Source organism: Elaeis guineensis, chromosome 7, assembly GCF_000442705.2.
Source record: "Elaeis guineensis isolate ETL-2024a chromosome 7, EG11, whole genome shotgun sequence".
Classification (NCBI taxonomy): Eukaryota; Viridiplantae; Streptophyta; class Magnoliopsida; order Arecales; family Arecaceae; genus Elaeis; species Elaeis guineensis.
Window position 1 is genome coordinate 101,319,816 of NC_025999.2, and position 15,245 is coordinate 101,335,060.

General features: G+C 34.7%; 1 protein-coding gene across 1 annotated transcript; it reads left to right on the forward strand.

Moving 5' to 3' along the window:
- Nucleotides 1-726: 726 nt before the first annotated feature.
- LOC140859386 (uncharacterized) lies at nucleotides 727-14,190 on the forward strand. The gene is given in 7 exon segments (XM_073261034.1): nucleotides 727-866; nucleotides 3,727-3,774; nucleotides 3,862-3,960; nucleotides 4,010-4,061; nucleotides 4,252-4,292; nucleotides 6,705-7,269; nucleotides 14,080-14,190. Coding segments are annotated over 7 exon segments (1,056 nt in total).
- Nucleotides 14,191-15,245: the final 1,055 nt, after the last annotated feature.

The window sequence follows — 15,245 nt, forward strand, 5'->3', positions numbered from 1 at the left end:
ATAAATTTCATATTAAATTATTATATTTAATATAAATAATAAAAAAATTAATAAATTTTATATTTATTTTTTAAAAAAATAAAATAAATATTATAAAATATTGATATTTGATAAATTTTTCAATAATGATAATTTATATTTGATAAAAATATTTTAATAAGATTATATATATAATCATTGTATTAGTTTGAATTTACTATGGTGTTTTAAAAAATATTTTAATTTTTAATTTTTTATTTATTTTTGATTATTGATTAAATATAAATTATATAAATTTTAATCGGATGAAAGATCCATATACATGATTGGTGTAATAAATATTTTAAAAATCAAAATTATTTTGATATTGTAAAAAAATAATTTTTTTTTTTTAAATCTTTGACTGCCACCACGAAAGGTGGAGGAGATAGGAGGGGCGGTGGTAAAGACGAAGAATCTGACAAGCAAAGGCACATTGGGGGCACCATAGGCTAATGACAGAGCACTGGTGGGTAGAAGACTTGTCGGGGGGTGACGAGGGCACCGTAGACGAGGGAGGGGGGTGCAGTGGTGGAGTCGCATAGGCGGGGGAGCACCAACGAGTGGGTGATGGAGAAGAAGAAAGAAGGGAGGGATTGCTGTGGCGAAGAAGAACATGAGTGCCCAGTGGGAGCGTTGGGGGGCACAGCACCAGCATAGTGGGAGAGGGGCATGAGTAGTGAGACAACACGATTGCAGGTGGTGGGGATGGCGGGGGAGGACTGCGATGGAGAAGAAGAAAGAAGAGAGGGGGCAGCACGAGCCAGGAGGCGGCATGGTCACCAGAGGGAAGTGGTGGGGGGCGGCTCGAGCACTTTGGGGGGCATAAGATCCGATGGGAGGGTGCTGTAGTAGAGAAGAAAAAAGAAGAGAGGGTGGGGGGACATGAGTAGGGAGGCGGTGTGGTCATGGGAGGGGGGCGGCATGAGCACGAGGGGGGGCGCACAAGTGTCCGAGGGGGGGAGGGGAGGAGATCGATGGGGAGAGGGGTGGTGGCACGAGTAGGGAGAAAAGGGGGGGAGCACAATCACGAGGGGGAGAGACGCATGAGTGCCGGTTGGGGGGTCGGAGGGACCGTCAAAGACAAGAGAGAAGGAAAAAAAATATCTAAAATATCTTTTATAATAAAATATTATAAAAAAATATCATAGTAAAATTCAAATTTATTTGATGTCTTTCCAAATTTATTCAATAAAGAATTTTTACAAAAAAATTAAGATGAAGATGGTATTATGGAAAGGACTATGTGATTATAATCATTAAATAAAAATTAATTGAAGATGATAATACTATCCTAGTATTAAAAAAATATTTTATGTTGAAAAATATATTTATAAATTTGATCATATTTCTATATACATTTACTTCCAACTAAACATAGTAATCTTTTTTTAGTGTTATTTTTTAGAATAATTTTTTCATCGACCAAACATAATCAGAGTTATTTTTCTCTCCAATCATTTTTTTAGATAAATGATTCTCATAAATTATCAAATTATCCCGTACTCTAACGTGCCCCAATCAAAGGACCTTATATTGTTCTGCCATGATTTGCGGCTAATTATCCTATGTGGACTGTACTAACCCTGTTGTTTGTGGACCGTTGCCGTTAATACAGGCAGTTTTAGAATACCTCAATTATATCATAGAATATAATTTGGTTAAAAAAGCTAAGATAATATAACATGCGTTCTAATGCCGTGTCTGCCACATGGCATTGTATCGAGATTATTGAATGTAAATGCGGCTAATGAAGTAGCAGGGCGTTGTGTTGTGATGCAATAATCAATGGTAGCAAGATTAATTGAACAAGGGTGATTTGGCCCAACCCAAGCTTGAGATGATCATGGTTCACCAACTTGTAATAGTTGTTAGTTCAGAGTGGTTGGTAATATAATAACACCCTTATTTATCACCCAACAACTTCCCGATAAGCAAGAAATATTCATCTTTTTACACGTAACGCAAACTGTCCATTGTGGGGCTTGTGGGAGTTGTGGTCTTCATCCCCCCCTTGTTTTCTTTCTTGAATTGGCATTGCATTTTGCCAAGTCATACGCATTACATACGCCACATACCAGTTTGACTAACTACTCTATCCAGATAAAAACTAATTATTCAATGGATTTGTGAAATCTTTATTAACACCTAACATTGAGCGCATGGAAATCTTAGTCATTCATCTGGTTTTTTTTCTCTAATGAGTGGCATGCCTCATATCATTCAAAGTAAAGCATGTGAAGGACTTGGACTTGTCTTTCATTGCAAGATTTGTGCTGGATATAATGCATGCTAATGCTGCCATTGATCTTTCTTGCTTTTTGACTTGCATAATTGGATTCTCCACCCACTACGTGCACAAGTCTAGTTGGCCTACAAGCTGCTCAATTCATTTGCTTGTGAACTGCTATCGCACTCATGTCACCAGCACAATATGGAGTTATCATTCATCTCTTGAAGTTCATCATGACGGATGGCCGTTGCAGCAGCGGTGAGTTTGTGGGTTATTCCCATCTCCATCTTGGTCAAGAGAATTATTCCCAGACCTTACATGGTAGACCGTCGATCTCTCTTTCTCTCTCAATCTTTTTTTCTACTTGTTTCTAATATTCTAGTTTGATGATCTTGTGATAATTTGATCATCAGTTATCTAAAATTACTGTGTTTGGTAGGTCATGATTCAATGATTAAAAATTCTTAGATATCGATGAGTAATTTATTTGATATTTTGTGGGAATACAAGATCACTGATTATATAATATCAAAATTATTCATAATATATTCCATAAAAATATATTTATTAATCATATATAATATATTAATAATTAATAGATTTTATAAAAATAAAATTATTGATCTTATAAATTATTAATTTCATAAAAATATATTAATTGTTACTATAGAATTAATAATTTTATTTATACTTTAATTTAAAATTATCATTGAATTATAATATGACAATAATGTGATTAATAATATATTATAATGTAATACATATTATAAATATATATATAATATCAAATATAATATTGATATAATATATTAATGGTATATTAATATATCAATTTTTTTTGATAGACTGTGGCCTTTTTGTCCTTATATTCCAACTTGAGATCACAGTTTGAGGGTGATCTTGAATTTCTAACATCAAGAACATATATTTCATCACTGGATTGGGAGCTGATTTGAAAGTAAGGATGATTTAAAATCACTGTCATATAGGATCATGATGATGTAACTAAATATGGTGATCTTATCACCTCCACCTATATCATTTTTGATCTTAGATAGATCATGTCATATCAAGTATCTCTTAAAAATATTTGCCATAAATCTTTTTCCAAAAGCAAAAGCAACTTGCAAGGGTATATTGGAATCCACAGATTTTTTTTTTTTTTTTTGGTTGAGATTCTGTTGGAGTTTCTGTTGCTCCCATGCATGTTGCCGAAAAGGCAAAAGCAACTTGCAAGGGCATATTGGAATCCACAGATCCTTTTTTTTTTGGGTGAGATTCTGTTGGAGTTTCTGTTGCTCCCATGCATGTTGCCGCGTTCCAGTTGGTAGCATCATATCAATGGTTACACCGTTCAATACCCTGTATTTTAAAATTGGCAGTGCAGCTGGTTTCCTAAATATCTGATGGTAATTATAGCCAGTGGTCTTCGGTGTCTTTTTGGAATATTATTATAACATTTTGCATCTGTGCAGGTACTGTCTTTCACTTGCTTATATTGCTTCTTTCTTTCCAGGCATATGGTCTGCTAAAGCTGTCCCATCTCTATCTGAACTCTGTTCCACTACAGTTCTCTGATCTACCATTGCTGTTTACCCTATTATCTGCAGTATTCTTATTTATGACTTGCTTGTCCTCTTGAGACCTACTATTAGCGAAAGGAAGGCAACATTATATGAAATTGTGTTGGCACTCAATCCAATTCACTGGTTCTTCGCATTTCTGTGTACTATGTGGATGTTGCTACACTAACTACAGTTTGGCAATGTACCCGGCCAGTTTGAAGAGGCAGGACTGGATCAGTGCAATGGTATGCATTCGATCTGACATTCTTATGGTTTTCAGAAAAACATTACACTCTGCTTTCGCCAGGATTTGTATTCCCAAAGTTGTACTATTGTAGCTGTGTGACGTATAATAGTGTCAATGCTTTGCATGATTTGTGCGTCAACCTGTTCCCTGTTTTGCTATATATTTTCTGTTGAAAACTCAATAAGCAGTTGGTATTGCCATTAAATGACCAGGAACTAACATCCATAAGGTTTGTGTGATGACCCAAGCCCAAGTTTAATTGAGAAGACTCAAACCCAAGTTAAAAAAAAAAAAAATAGAAGAAGACTTCCAAAAGGAGTCTTCTTCTCCGATGAATCCCGATTTGAAGAAAGGTTCTAGGACTCTTGAAACTCTAGGACCCTCTATAAATAAACCTTCCCTCTCCCTCTCGAGCCTCCACCGGCGATCGTTGAGCTCAAATTCCTCTCTTTTTCTCTTGAAAGCCACGGCATCCTCTTTTTGTGTTCGTCGGAAATCGAAGGTCGAAGAGGCCACCGGAGTTCAGATAAGGATTCAATCTTTCTTTCTCTCCCTCTTAAACTTTTTAGAATCTATGGATTTAAATAATAATAATAATAATAATAATAAAATTATGAATGCTGTCATCTAGTCGATTTGTGTGAGGATATTGGATTTTAAAAATTTTTATTATTTTTATTTGATAAAATTTTGATCAAAAATATAATATTTGACGTACCAGGTCCGTAAAAGGATTTTCAATATTTCTAGGATCCCTAATTTGGATTTTCTTTTGAGATAAGTAGTGTTTTACTTTTATTGAATTTATCTGATAAATTATAAATTTGAATTATATAAATTCATGGCATGCTTGTGATTGAAAATATTTGTTGAAATTAATTATGATTGAAAATGATTGTTGAAAATTATTTATGATTGAAGATATTTGTTAAAAATTATTATGATGATGTATGATCATAAAGAATGATATGATTGATTGACTCGAATATCACTTATTGATATTATTTTCAAAATAATATATGAATTGGAAGATTATATGAATTGACAACCTGACTATGTAAAGGACCCCGCCAATGGGGGCATATATGTTGACAATTGATTTATCTTGAGGGTTTATGTCGCCAGCGAGACCAGCGACATATCGCTGGAGAGACCAGCGACAAACCGTCAGAGTGACCAGTAGTTTCGAAGAACTTTGCTGCCAGATGATTTGCAGCTCACCGCAAGAAGATACGCAGTATTATGACCCTGCCACAGAAAAAATATGGTCATAGTTCATGGTTGATAAGAGAAACTTAAGAAATTTGATGAATTCAAGATGATAAGCATAATTTAAAATTATGATGAATTGAAGTTTATATATGATTGATAGTGTGATGAATTAAATTATGAATTCATGAATTTACATATTGTTTATGTTATTATCAGTAAACAGATATGTACAGTATTATTGTCTAATTTTTTTCAGTTAAAGGTATACACTGCTTACTGAGCTATTTAGCTTATGATGAGTTTATATTTTCTTTACAGATCCAGAAAATTAACATGATACAGAATTCGGTTGGGAGAGCGATTAGAGTGGAGTTGGTTTATTTGATTTAGGATTTTTCTTAGAATTGATGTAAGATTTTCATTTTAAGTATTGACTTTGTCAGATAATTTTTTTTTTTTTTGACACTCAGTTTTGATTTATTATTTGAACTAAGGTTTGATCATTAAGATTGAAATTTATTTAACTTTATGTGTATGATGTCATGATGAGATGCCTTGCATGCTTATAAGAAAAGCTTCCTATGAGTATGCGGCGGTTGCCATGACCTTCGACTCACAATCTCGGATCAGAGACGTGACAATTTATATGGTATCAGAGCATAAGTAGATAGATAAAGACATATAGAATAGAATGAGCGAGTGATGGATAGATATTAGAAAATTTGAAAGGTTAGTTATGATGATTATAATCTGACCTGTCTTAAGTAAGTTTATAACTTTATTAAGAATAAGTTATCATCTCAAATCTGTCATAGGTCAATATGCCTCCACGACGAACGAAGAATACTCAAGGAGCGGTAGGAGGGACATCAAATCTACTTAGTGATAACACTCCCCAATTGAATAGTAGCACATCTCAGCAGGAAGGAATTATTGACCCTACTGGAAATACTTCGATAGTGCAGGAAGAGCCGAATATGACTCAATTAATGCAAACTATGATCGGAGTAATACAAACATAGCAACAGTTACTTCAACAACAATATGCGCAGCCACGTCAGCATCCTCCACCGACACCTGGCCATGGAGAACATCTGATGCAGAGAAACAACATCGTCGAGTTTAAAAAGCTAGCTCCTCCAGCCTTCAAAGGGACCATCGAGCCACTGAAAGCTAACAACTGGATTATGGAGATGGAGAAGGCATTCGCCGTGCAAGAATACCACGATGATGAGAAGATCCGCTATACAGCATATCTGTTACAAGGTGAGGCATACAACTGGTGGTGTATACTTGAACAAAAATATGAACACGATAGGATACCATTCACTTGAGAGAGATTTCGAGGTGAATTATTTGACAAGTACTTTCCTCGAAGTGTCAGAATACAGAAAGAGCAGGAGTTCATTCATCTGAAATAAAGGAACAGATCCGTTGCAGAGTATGAAGCTAAATTCACGGAGTTAGTCAAGTTTGTTCCAAGATTAGTTGAGATTGAGCAAGACAGAGTACATAAATTTGAAATGTGACTGAAGATGGAAATTAAAAAATAAGTTGTACCCTATGAGTTAACTACTTATGCCTCAGTTGTGAATAAAGCTCTAATAATTGAGAGGGAAGTTAATAAAGCACATGCGGAAAGAGAACGGAATCAGAAGAAGAGAAATAGAATTGGTGAAACTCAAGGACAAAATCAGAATAATAAGGATCCAGCGAAGAAGCCAACAAATGATAAGAATCGTAAGAATGAGATGTTTAGATGTTCGAGATGTGGCCGAAGAGAGCATGAGTCTTCAAATTATCTATGGAATACTGGTTCATATTTTAGCTGTGGACAGAAGGGACATAAAATTGCAGATTGCCCCCAGAGGAATGAGAGTAGATCCACACAAACAAAGGATGGAGGTCAAAGATCGAAAACTCAAGGAAGGATCTATGTACTCACACAACAGGATGCTCAGGCCTCTAATGCTGTGGTGACAGGTATCATTCCTGTATCTGGTATTTATGCTTCGATTTTGTTTGATTCTGGTGCTACACACTCCTTTATATCCACTACTTTTATTAGACAACATGATATAGTATGTGAATCTATGAAAACTAAATTATATATAGAGACACCAGTAGGTGGTATTTTGAGTACCGAAAGTATGTGCAAGTCATGTAGTATCAGAATAGGAGAAAGAGAATTATCGACAGATTTGGTGGTCCTAGATATGCATGATTTTGATGTTATTCTAGGAATAGATTGACTTGCTACTTATCATGTCTTTGTGGATTATCATGGAAAGAAAGTGAACTTTCAAATACCGGGAGAATTAACATTCAGTTTTGATGGAAGTATAGGAACCACCTCTCCATGTATTATTTCATTTGTGCAAGCTAGACAGATGCTAAGAAAGGGATGTAGAGGTTATCTAGTATTAATAAAAAATACAGAACATGATGAATTAATGTTACAGGATATTTCTATTGTAAATGAATTTTTGGATGTATTCATTGAAGTTTTACCTAGACTACCACCAAACAGAGAAATCGAATTTACCATTGAGTTGGCACCCAATACCAGTCCGATTTCTAAAGCTCCTTATCGAATGGCCCCCATGGAGTTGAAGGAGTTAAAATATCAATTACAGGATTTGTTGGATAAAGGTTTTATAAGACCTAGTGTATCTCCTTGGGGAGCTCTAGTTTTATTTGTGAAAAAGAAAGATGGTAGTATGAGGCTTTGTATCGACTATAGAGAGTTGAATAAGAATACTATCAGAAATAAGTATCCCTTACCTCGAATCGATGATTTGTTTGATCAGCTGCAAGGTGCACCAGTTTTTTCAAAAATTGATCTTCATTCAGGATATCATCAGTTAAAAATCAAAGCAGAGGACATACCAAAGACTGCATTTAGAACTTGTTATGGATATTATAAATTTCTAGTGATGTCATTTGGATTAACCAATACTCTAGTGGCCTTCATAGATTTAATGAATAGAATATTCAAATCCTATCTTGATAAGTTTATTGTCGTATTTATTGATGATATCTTGATATATTTAAGAAGTAAATTGGAGCATGAAGAATATTTACGGTGTGTACTATAAATATTGAGGAAAGAAAAGCTTTATACCAAATTAAAAAAGTGTGAATTTTGGTTGGACAAGATAATCTTTTTAGGACACATCGTATCTAAAGATGAAATTTCTATGGATCCAATAAAAATGGAAGCTGTGATGCAGTGGAATAGATCTATAAATATTTTTGAGATTCGAAGCTTTCTAGGAATGGCAGGTTATTACAGATGATTTATAGGAAGATTCTTCCGCATAGCTGCATCTTTGACTCGTCTTACTCAGAAAGGGGTTAAATTCAAGTGGATCGAGGATTGTGAATAGAGTTTTCAAGAGTTAAAATAATGATTAGTTTCAGCCCCTATCCTTACTATACCAACAAAAAATGAGAGATTCACAATATATAGTGATGCATCTAAAAAGGGACTTGACTGTGTATTGATGCAACAGGGTAAGGTAGTGGCCTATATCTCAAAATAATTGAAACCATATGAACAGAATTATCTGACACATAATTTGGAGTTAGCTGCAGTGATTTTTATCCTGAAAATTTGGAGACATCATTTATACGGTGCGAGTGTGAAGTGTTTACTGATCATAAAAGTTTGAAGTATATTTTTACGCAGAAAGAATTAAACATGAGACAGAGAAGATGGTTAGAACTGTCGAAAGATTATGATTTAATAATTCATTATCATTCTGGAAAAATTAATATTGCCACTGATGCCCTTAGTAGAAAATTCATGAAAAATTTGGCTATTTTAATTATACATCAAAGTCAATTATTAAAAGATATAAGAAAACTAAAATTAGATATTCGAGTATATGACTCAACAGTACGATTAGCCAATATAAGGGTTCAGCCAACACTCATTAAAAGGATTATAGTCGCCCAGAATAGTGATCCATAATTATTAAAAGAAGAGATTCAGTGAAAGCTGGTGTTCAATCTGAATTCAAGATACATGATGATGGTTCGTTGAGATTCGAAAATAGAATTTGCATACCCAATGATTCGGTATTCAAATAGAAAATACTTCAGAAAGCACATCAGATCGATTATACAGTTCATCCGAGAGGTACTAAGATGTATAGGGACTTGAAGAAAATATATTGATGGAATAATATGAAAAGAGAGATCGCTCAATTTGTGGCACAATATTTGGTGTGTCAACAAGTTAAAGCTGAACATCAGAAACCTACAGGATTACTTCAACCTCTCGATATTCCAGTATAGAAGTGAGAACATATCACTATGGATTTTGTAACTGACTACCTAAGACTCCAAGTAAAAATAATGCAGCCTGGGTGATTGTGGATCGATTGACAAAGTCTGCACACTTTCTATCAATTAGAGTTTGATTCACTTTGGAAAGACTAGCAAAATTATATATGAAAGAAATTATAAGGCTACATGAAATTTCAGTGACCATTGTATCAGATCGAGACATCAGATTTGTATCACAATTTTGGAAGAGCTTACACAAGGCATTAGGAACAAAATTAAACTTTAGTACAGCCTTTCATCCACAGACTGATGGCCAATCAGAGAGAACTATTCAGATCTTAGAAGATATGTTGAGAATTTGTATTTTAGATATGAAAAGTTCTTAGGACGAGCATCTACCTTTGATTGAGTTCGCTTATAATAACAGTTATCAGGCTAGCATTGGTATGGCACCTTATGAAGCATTATATGGTAGAAGATGTCGATCACCGATTCATTGGGATGATGTTGGTGAGTGGAGAATATTGAGCCCCGAACTTATTCAACAAGCAGTCGAGAAGATTCAATTAATTAAAGAACGACTTCGGGCAGCACAAAGCAGACAGAAAAGTTATGCAGATAATAGGAGACGGAAATTAGAATTTCAAATTGGTGACCATGTATTTTTCAAAATGTCTCCTTCAAAAGAAATCTTAAGATTTGACATTCGTGGCTAATTGAATCTTAGATATGTGGGTCCATTTGAGATTTTGAAAAGAATTGGTGAGGTGGCGTATAGACTTACCTTACCACCTTCACTTGTAGGAGTACATAATATTTTTCATGTTTCTATGTTAAAGAAATATTTACCAAACCTAAGTCACATCGTGAAATTTGAACCCTTGCAAGCTAGAAAAGATCTATCATATGAAGAATATCCGATACGGATCGTGGATCGTAAAGAACAAGTGCTAAGATGTCGCAACATTCCTTATGTCAAGGTATAGTGGAGTCGACATTCGGAAAGAGAAGCTACTTGGGAACTAGAGGAAGAAATGAAGCAAAAATATCTCCAGCTCTTCGAAACCACAGGTATGAAAAATTTCGAGGACGAAATTTTTTTTAGGGATGAAGAATGTGATGACCCAAGCCCAAGCCCGATTGAGAAGACCCAAGCCCAAGCCTAAAAAAAAAAACTGAGAACGGAAGAAGACTCCCTTCGGGAGTCTTCTTCTCCGATGAATCTCGATTTGGAGAAGGGTTATAGGACTCTTGAAACTCTAGGACTCTCTATAAATAAACCTCCCCTCTCCCTTTCGAGCCTCCACCAGCGATCGTTGAGCTCAAATTCTTTCCTTTTTCCCTTGAAAGCCGCGGCACCCTCTTATTGTATTCGTCGGAAATCGAAGGTCGAAGAGGCCATCGGAGTTCAGATAAGGGTTCAATCTTTCTTCTTCTCCCTCTTTTCTTTCTTTCCATGATTTTAGACTCCTCGTCGGCCGTCGAGATCATCGAAAATTCTATGAAACATGAAACTCCTGTTCGATCGGAACCTTTTTTTTTCTTTTGGCCACCGGTGCCGCTGGTTGCGACGTCTCATCTCCGAGACTGGACCCTCATCTCTCTCTCTCTCTTTCCTTGAGTGCTTGGCTACCAGCGACCGGTCAATGATCGAAAATCATGAAGAAAGGGGACAGATCCTCTGTTTTTCAAGAAATTAAAAAAAAATAAAAACTTCACCAACCGAACCTCACTGTCGGCCGCCCTTGCTCCATTACCGTCGATTGGATGCCACCCACCTCGTCGGAGCCCAGGTCACTGGGGGGGGAGACCTCGTCGGTCTTCCCCTGTTTTGGCCCAAGAGAGGGTCGTGGGAAGAAGAAGGAAAAGAAAAAGAAAAAGAAAAAGAAAAAGGAAAAGAAAAAGAAAAAGAAAAGAAAAAAAAGAAAAAGAGAAAAAAAAAGAGAAAATTTTTTTTCTCTCTCCTCTCTCTACCTTCTCTCTCTATTTTCTCTCTCTAGATTTTCTCCCTATTTTCTCTCTCTGCTCTCTCTCTTGGATATTTTTAGGATTTATGGATTAAATAATAATAATAAATCCTAGACGCTATCATCTAATCGATTCGTGTGAGGATATTAGATTTTAAAAAATTTTATTATTTTTATTTGATAAAATTTTGATCAAAAATATGATATTTGACGTATCAGGTTCGAAAAAAGATTTTCAAGATTTCTAGGATCCCTAATTTGAATTTTTTTTGAGGTAAGTAGTATTTTACTTTTATTAAATTTATCTGATAAATTATAAATTTGAATTATATAAATTCATGGCATGCTTGTGATTGAAAATATTTGTTGAAATTAATTGTGATTGAAAATAATTATTGAAAATTATTTATGATTGAAGATATTTGTTGAAAATTATTATGATGATATATGATTATAAAGAATGATATGATTGATTGACTCGAATATCACTTATTTATATTATTTTTGAAATAATATATGAATTAAAAAATGATATGAATTGATAACCTGACTATGTAAAGGATCCCACCAATAGGGGCATATATGTTGGCAATTGATTTGTCCTGAAGGTTTATGTCGCCAGCGAGACCAACGACATATCGCCAGAGAGACCAGCGATAAACCGCTAGAGAGACCAGCGGTTTTGAAGAACTTTGCTGTCAGATGATTCGCAGCTCACCGCAAGAAGATACGTGGTATTATGACCCTGCCACAGGAAAAATATGGTCATAGTTTATGGTTGATAAGAGAAACTTAAGAAATTTGATGAATTCAAGATGATAAGCATAATTTAAAATTATGATGAATTGAAGTTTATATATGATTGATAGTGTGATGAATTAAATTATGAATTCATGAATTTACATATTGTTTATGTTATTATCAGTAAACAGATATGTACAGTATTATTGTCTGATTTTTTCAATTAAAGGTATACACTGCTTACTGAGCTATTTAGCTCATGATGAGTTTACATTTTCTTTACAAATCCAAAAAATTAGCGTGATACAGAATTCGGTTGGGAGAGCGATTAGAGATGGAGTTGGTTTATTTGATTTAGGATTTTTCTTAGAATTGATGCAAGATTTTCATTTTAAGTGTTGACTTTGCCAGACAATTATTTTCTTTTTTTTGACATTGAGTTTTGATTTGTTATTTAAACTAAGGTTTGATCATTAAGATTGAAATTTATTGAACTTTATGTGTATGATGTCATGATGAGATGTCTTGTATGCTTATAAGAAAAGCTTCCTATGAGTATGCGGCGATTGCCATGATCTTCAACTCACAATCTCGGATCGGGGGCATGAAAGTTTGTCATTTAGATAAAGGAGAAGATTATGAATTACTCTAAGACAATGGCACTCAGGGAACAAGTTTCATGAAAGCATAGGCTGGACAGTCAATGTAATTTGAATTGGAAAAACTCATGCAAAATGGAGAAAGAGAAGGAACTTTCGTATCCGGATCATGTTAGAGTTTTGGAGGAAAAACTCAAAATTTTTCTTCCCTCCAAAGGACCCTAAAAGTTTGTCCCACATTGGAAAGGATAAAATTTTCAATGCACTCATAAATCATCTTTCTTTATCTACCTTTGCTTGGGGGGTTTTGGAGGGGTGTGGATTTTATATTTCACACACGGATGCAAGCTCGATTTAACTTGCATGTGTGATGATAGCAAAATATTTTATTGTTCTTTATCGATTTTATCTTAATATTTTATTTTTAGCGTATTTATTTGTTGACCGATTGCTTCTGTTCTCTGTCAAATGGTCGAATAGTCGTTTATCGCAGATGGTCGTATTTTGTTTTAACCATATGTCTTTCTTCGTGGATATCTGAAAATCTGTGACCTCTTCCCCTTTTCCCTTTTTCTCTGAGAGTCCAACAAGTCCAATATTCTGCAAACTCTCTCTTACTCTTTTCATCATTTTCTCTTTTTTCATTCATTGCTAAGTATTAGAGGACGGTCAGCCCTCTTTATGATGATCATGCTCTAAGAGAAGGTATCCCAATCATATCTTGGGACAAAATTCCTGATAAACATCAGCATGAAGATCGAAAATTTATTTTAGGACAGTGATCACATACTTTCGGATTTGTTCTCTATTTATGCTTCTTAAAATCTATAGGCCAATCCAACCAAGCCCTAGATAAGTTAATTTAAAATTCTTATCTATATCATATAATTTAGATAAAGTTTATCAAAATTGATTTGACAATAGTTCTCACTTCGATAGAATACTCTTTGCAGAAGGATTTTTTTTTAGCAAATCAATCAAAAGAGCATAGATTTCATGGGACAAGCTGCAACTTCAATCATTAGTTGCTCCCCTGATCTGATGATTGCATAGTTATTTGAGAAAAGGTAAGAAAGATGTCACTAACTTTGCTATGAAAATTACAAATGGCTTTATTTAAAGCTGAAATTATATTGAGAGATTATAAAAAAAATTATATTGATGAAAAAGTAAGAAATTCTATTTCTTGGTTCTTCATTCTCAGGTCGCTGATTATGTCAAATGGCTTAGTATGGGCACCCTTTATGTGGCTGTAACCTGTAAGTATCTTCACAGTGACTATGTCTTTGTTCTGTCCGTTCCATTTGTATCATGAGGTTGGAACTCAGAGGTTTATATGGCAGTCCAGTGGCATAGCTGAAGAGATCCACTAGTTTTTCCAATCACTCTCAGAGTGGTACTTGCTAACCTGTATGTTCTCATGCCCTGATTCACAAGCAAAATTTGCCTGCATGATCTTCCAAGAATGTGGTAGATAATAAATTTCAAATTGCAGTTTCCAGCTGCTAGATTGTCAAAAGGCTTTTCATCATCATGGATCATGGGTGGACGTCTCGGACATGCAACTGTTGTCAAACATTTCTTTTTTGAAAAAAAAAAATAAAACCAATGCTTATGGACTACATTCTGAGTTGATTTTATGATACCATATTTGTATGCCTACTCATTATTTATTTGTGTTATGAAAAATAGCGTTGTATCATTAATCTTCTGTTTGGCATTTTTTATCTTCCTGTGGACATTTGTTTTTATGTTAATTTCTAGTCGTTTGTTTGTTAAATGGATATTGAAAACAAGTTTGCGCAAGCCTAGCAAGTCTTGATGAATTTCCTTCATAAAATGATGGGCTTTCACTGCAAATTGTTATTTTATCAACAAAAAATGGCTGAAGACTTCTAGAACTGAATTTTCTTCTTCAACTTAAATTGCTTTTTAATAACTAAGATCAGACAAGGACTATGAAGTAACTTAACCAATGTACAGGGCAAGCACAATAAATTGTCTTATTAATCACATTTTTTGGTTGCCCAATACACTGTTTCCATTCATTACAAGTTGCCAAGCACAAAGACTTCTTCTATACTTCCTGCTTCAAATCTTGATTGTTGTGCATCATGGCCTTTATCATCAGCGAAGAAGTAGGAAGAGCATGCCGATTCATTCTTAAGGATAGGAAGTTAAGAGATTAGGCTTACTCGAGGTATTATCTGCTTTACTGACTAGAGCCCATGTACTCCTAAAATGCCAAGATCAATCTTATGCATCACTCGAAAGAAGTTCTTCATGAACCGATGTTCCAGATAGACAAATGGGCAATCTTCTTGGAATTTGATTTTCAGCTTCATTCTTTGAAAGTCAGACTTTAATGAA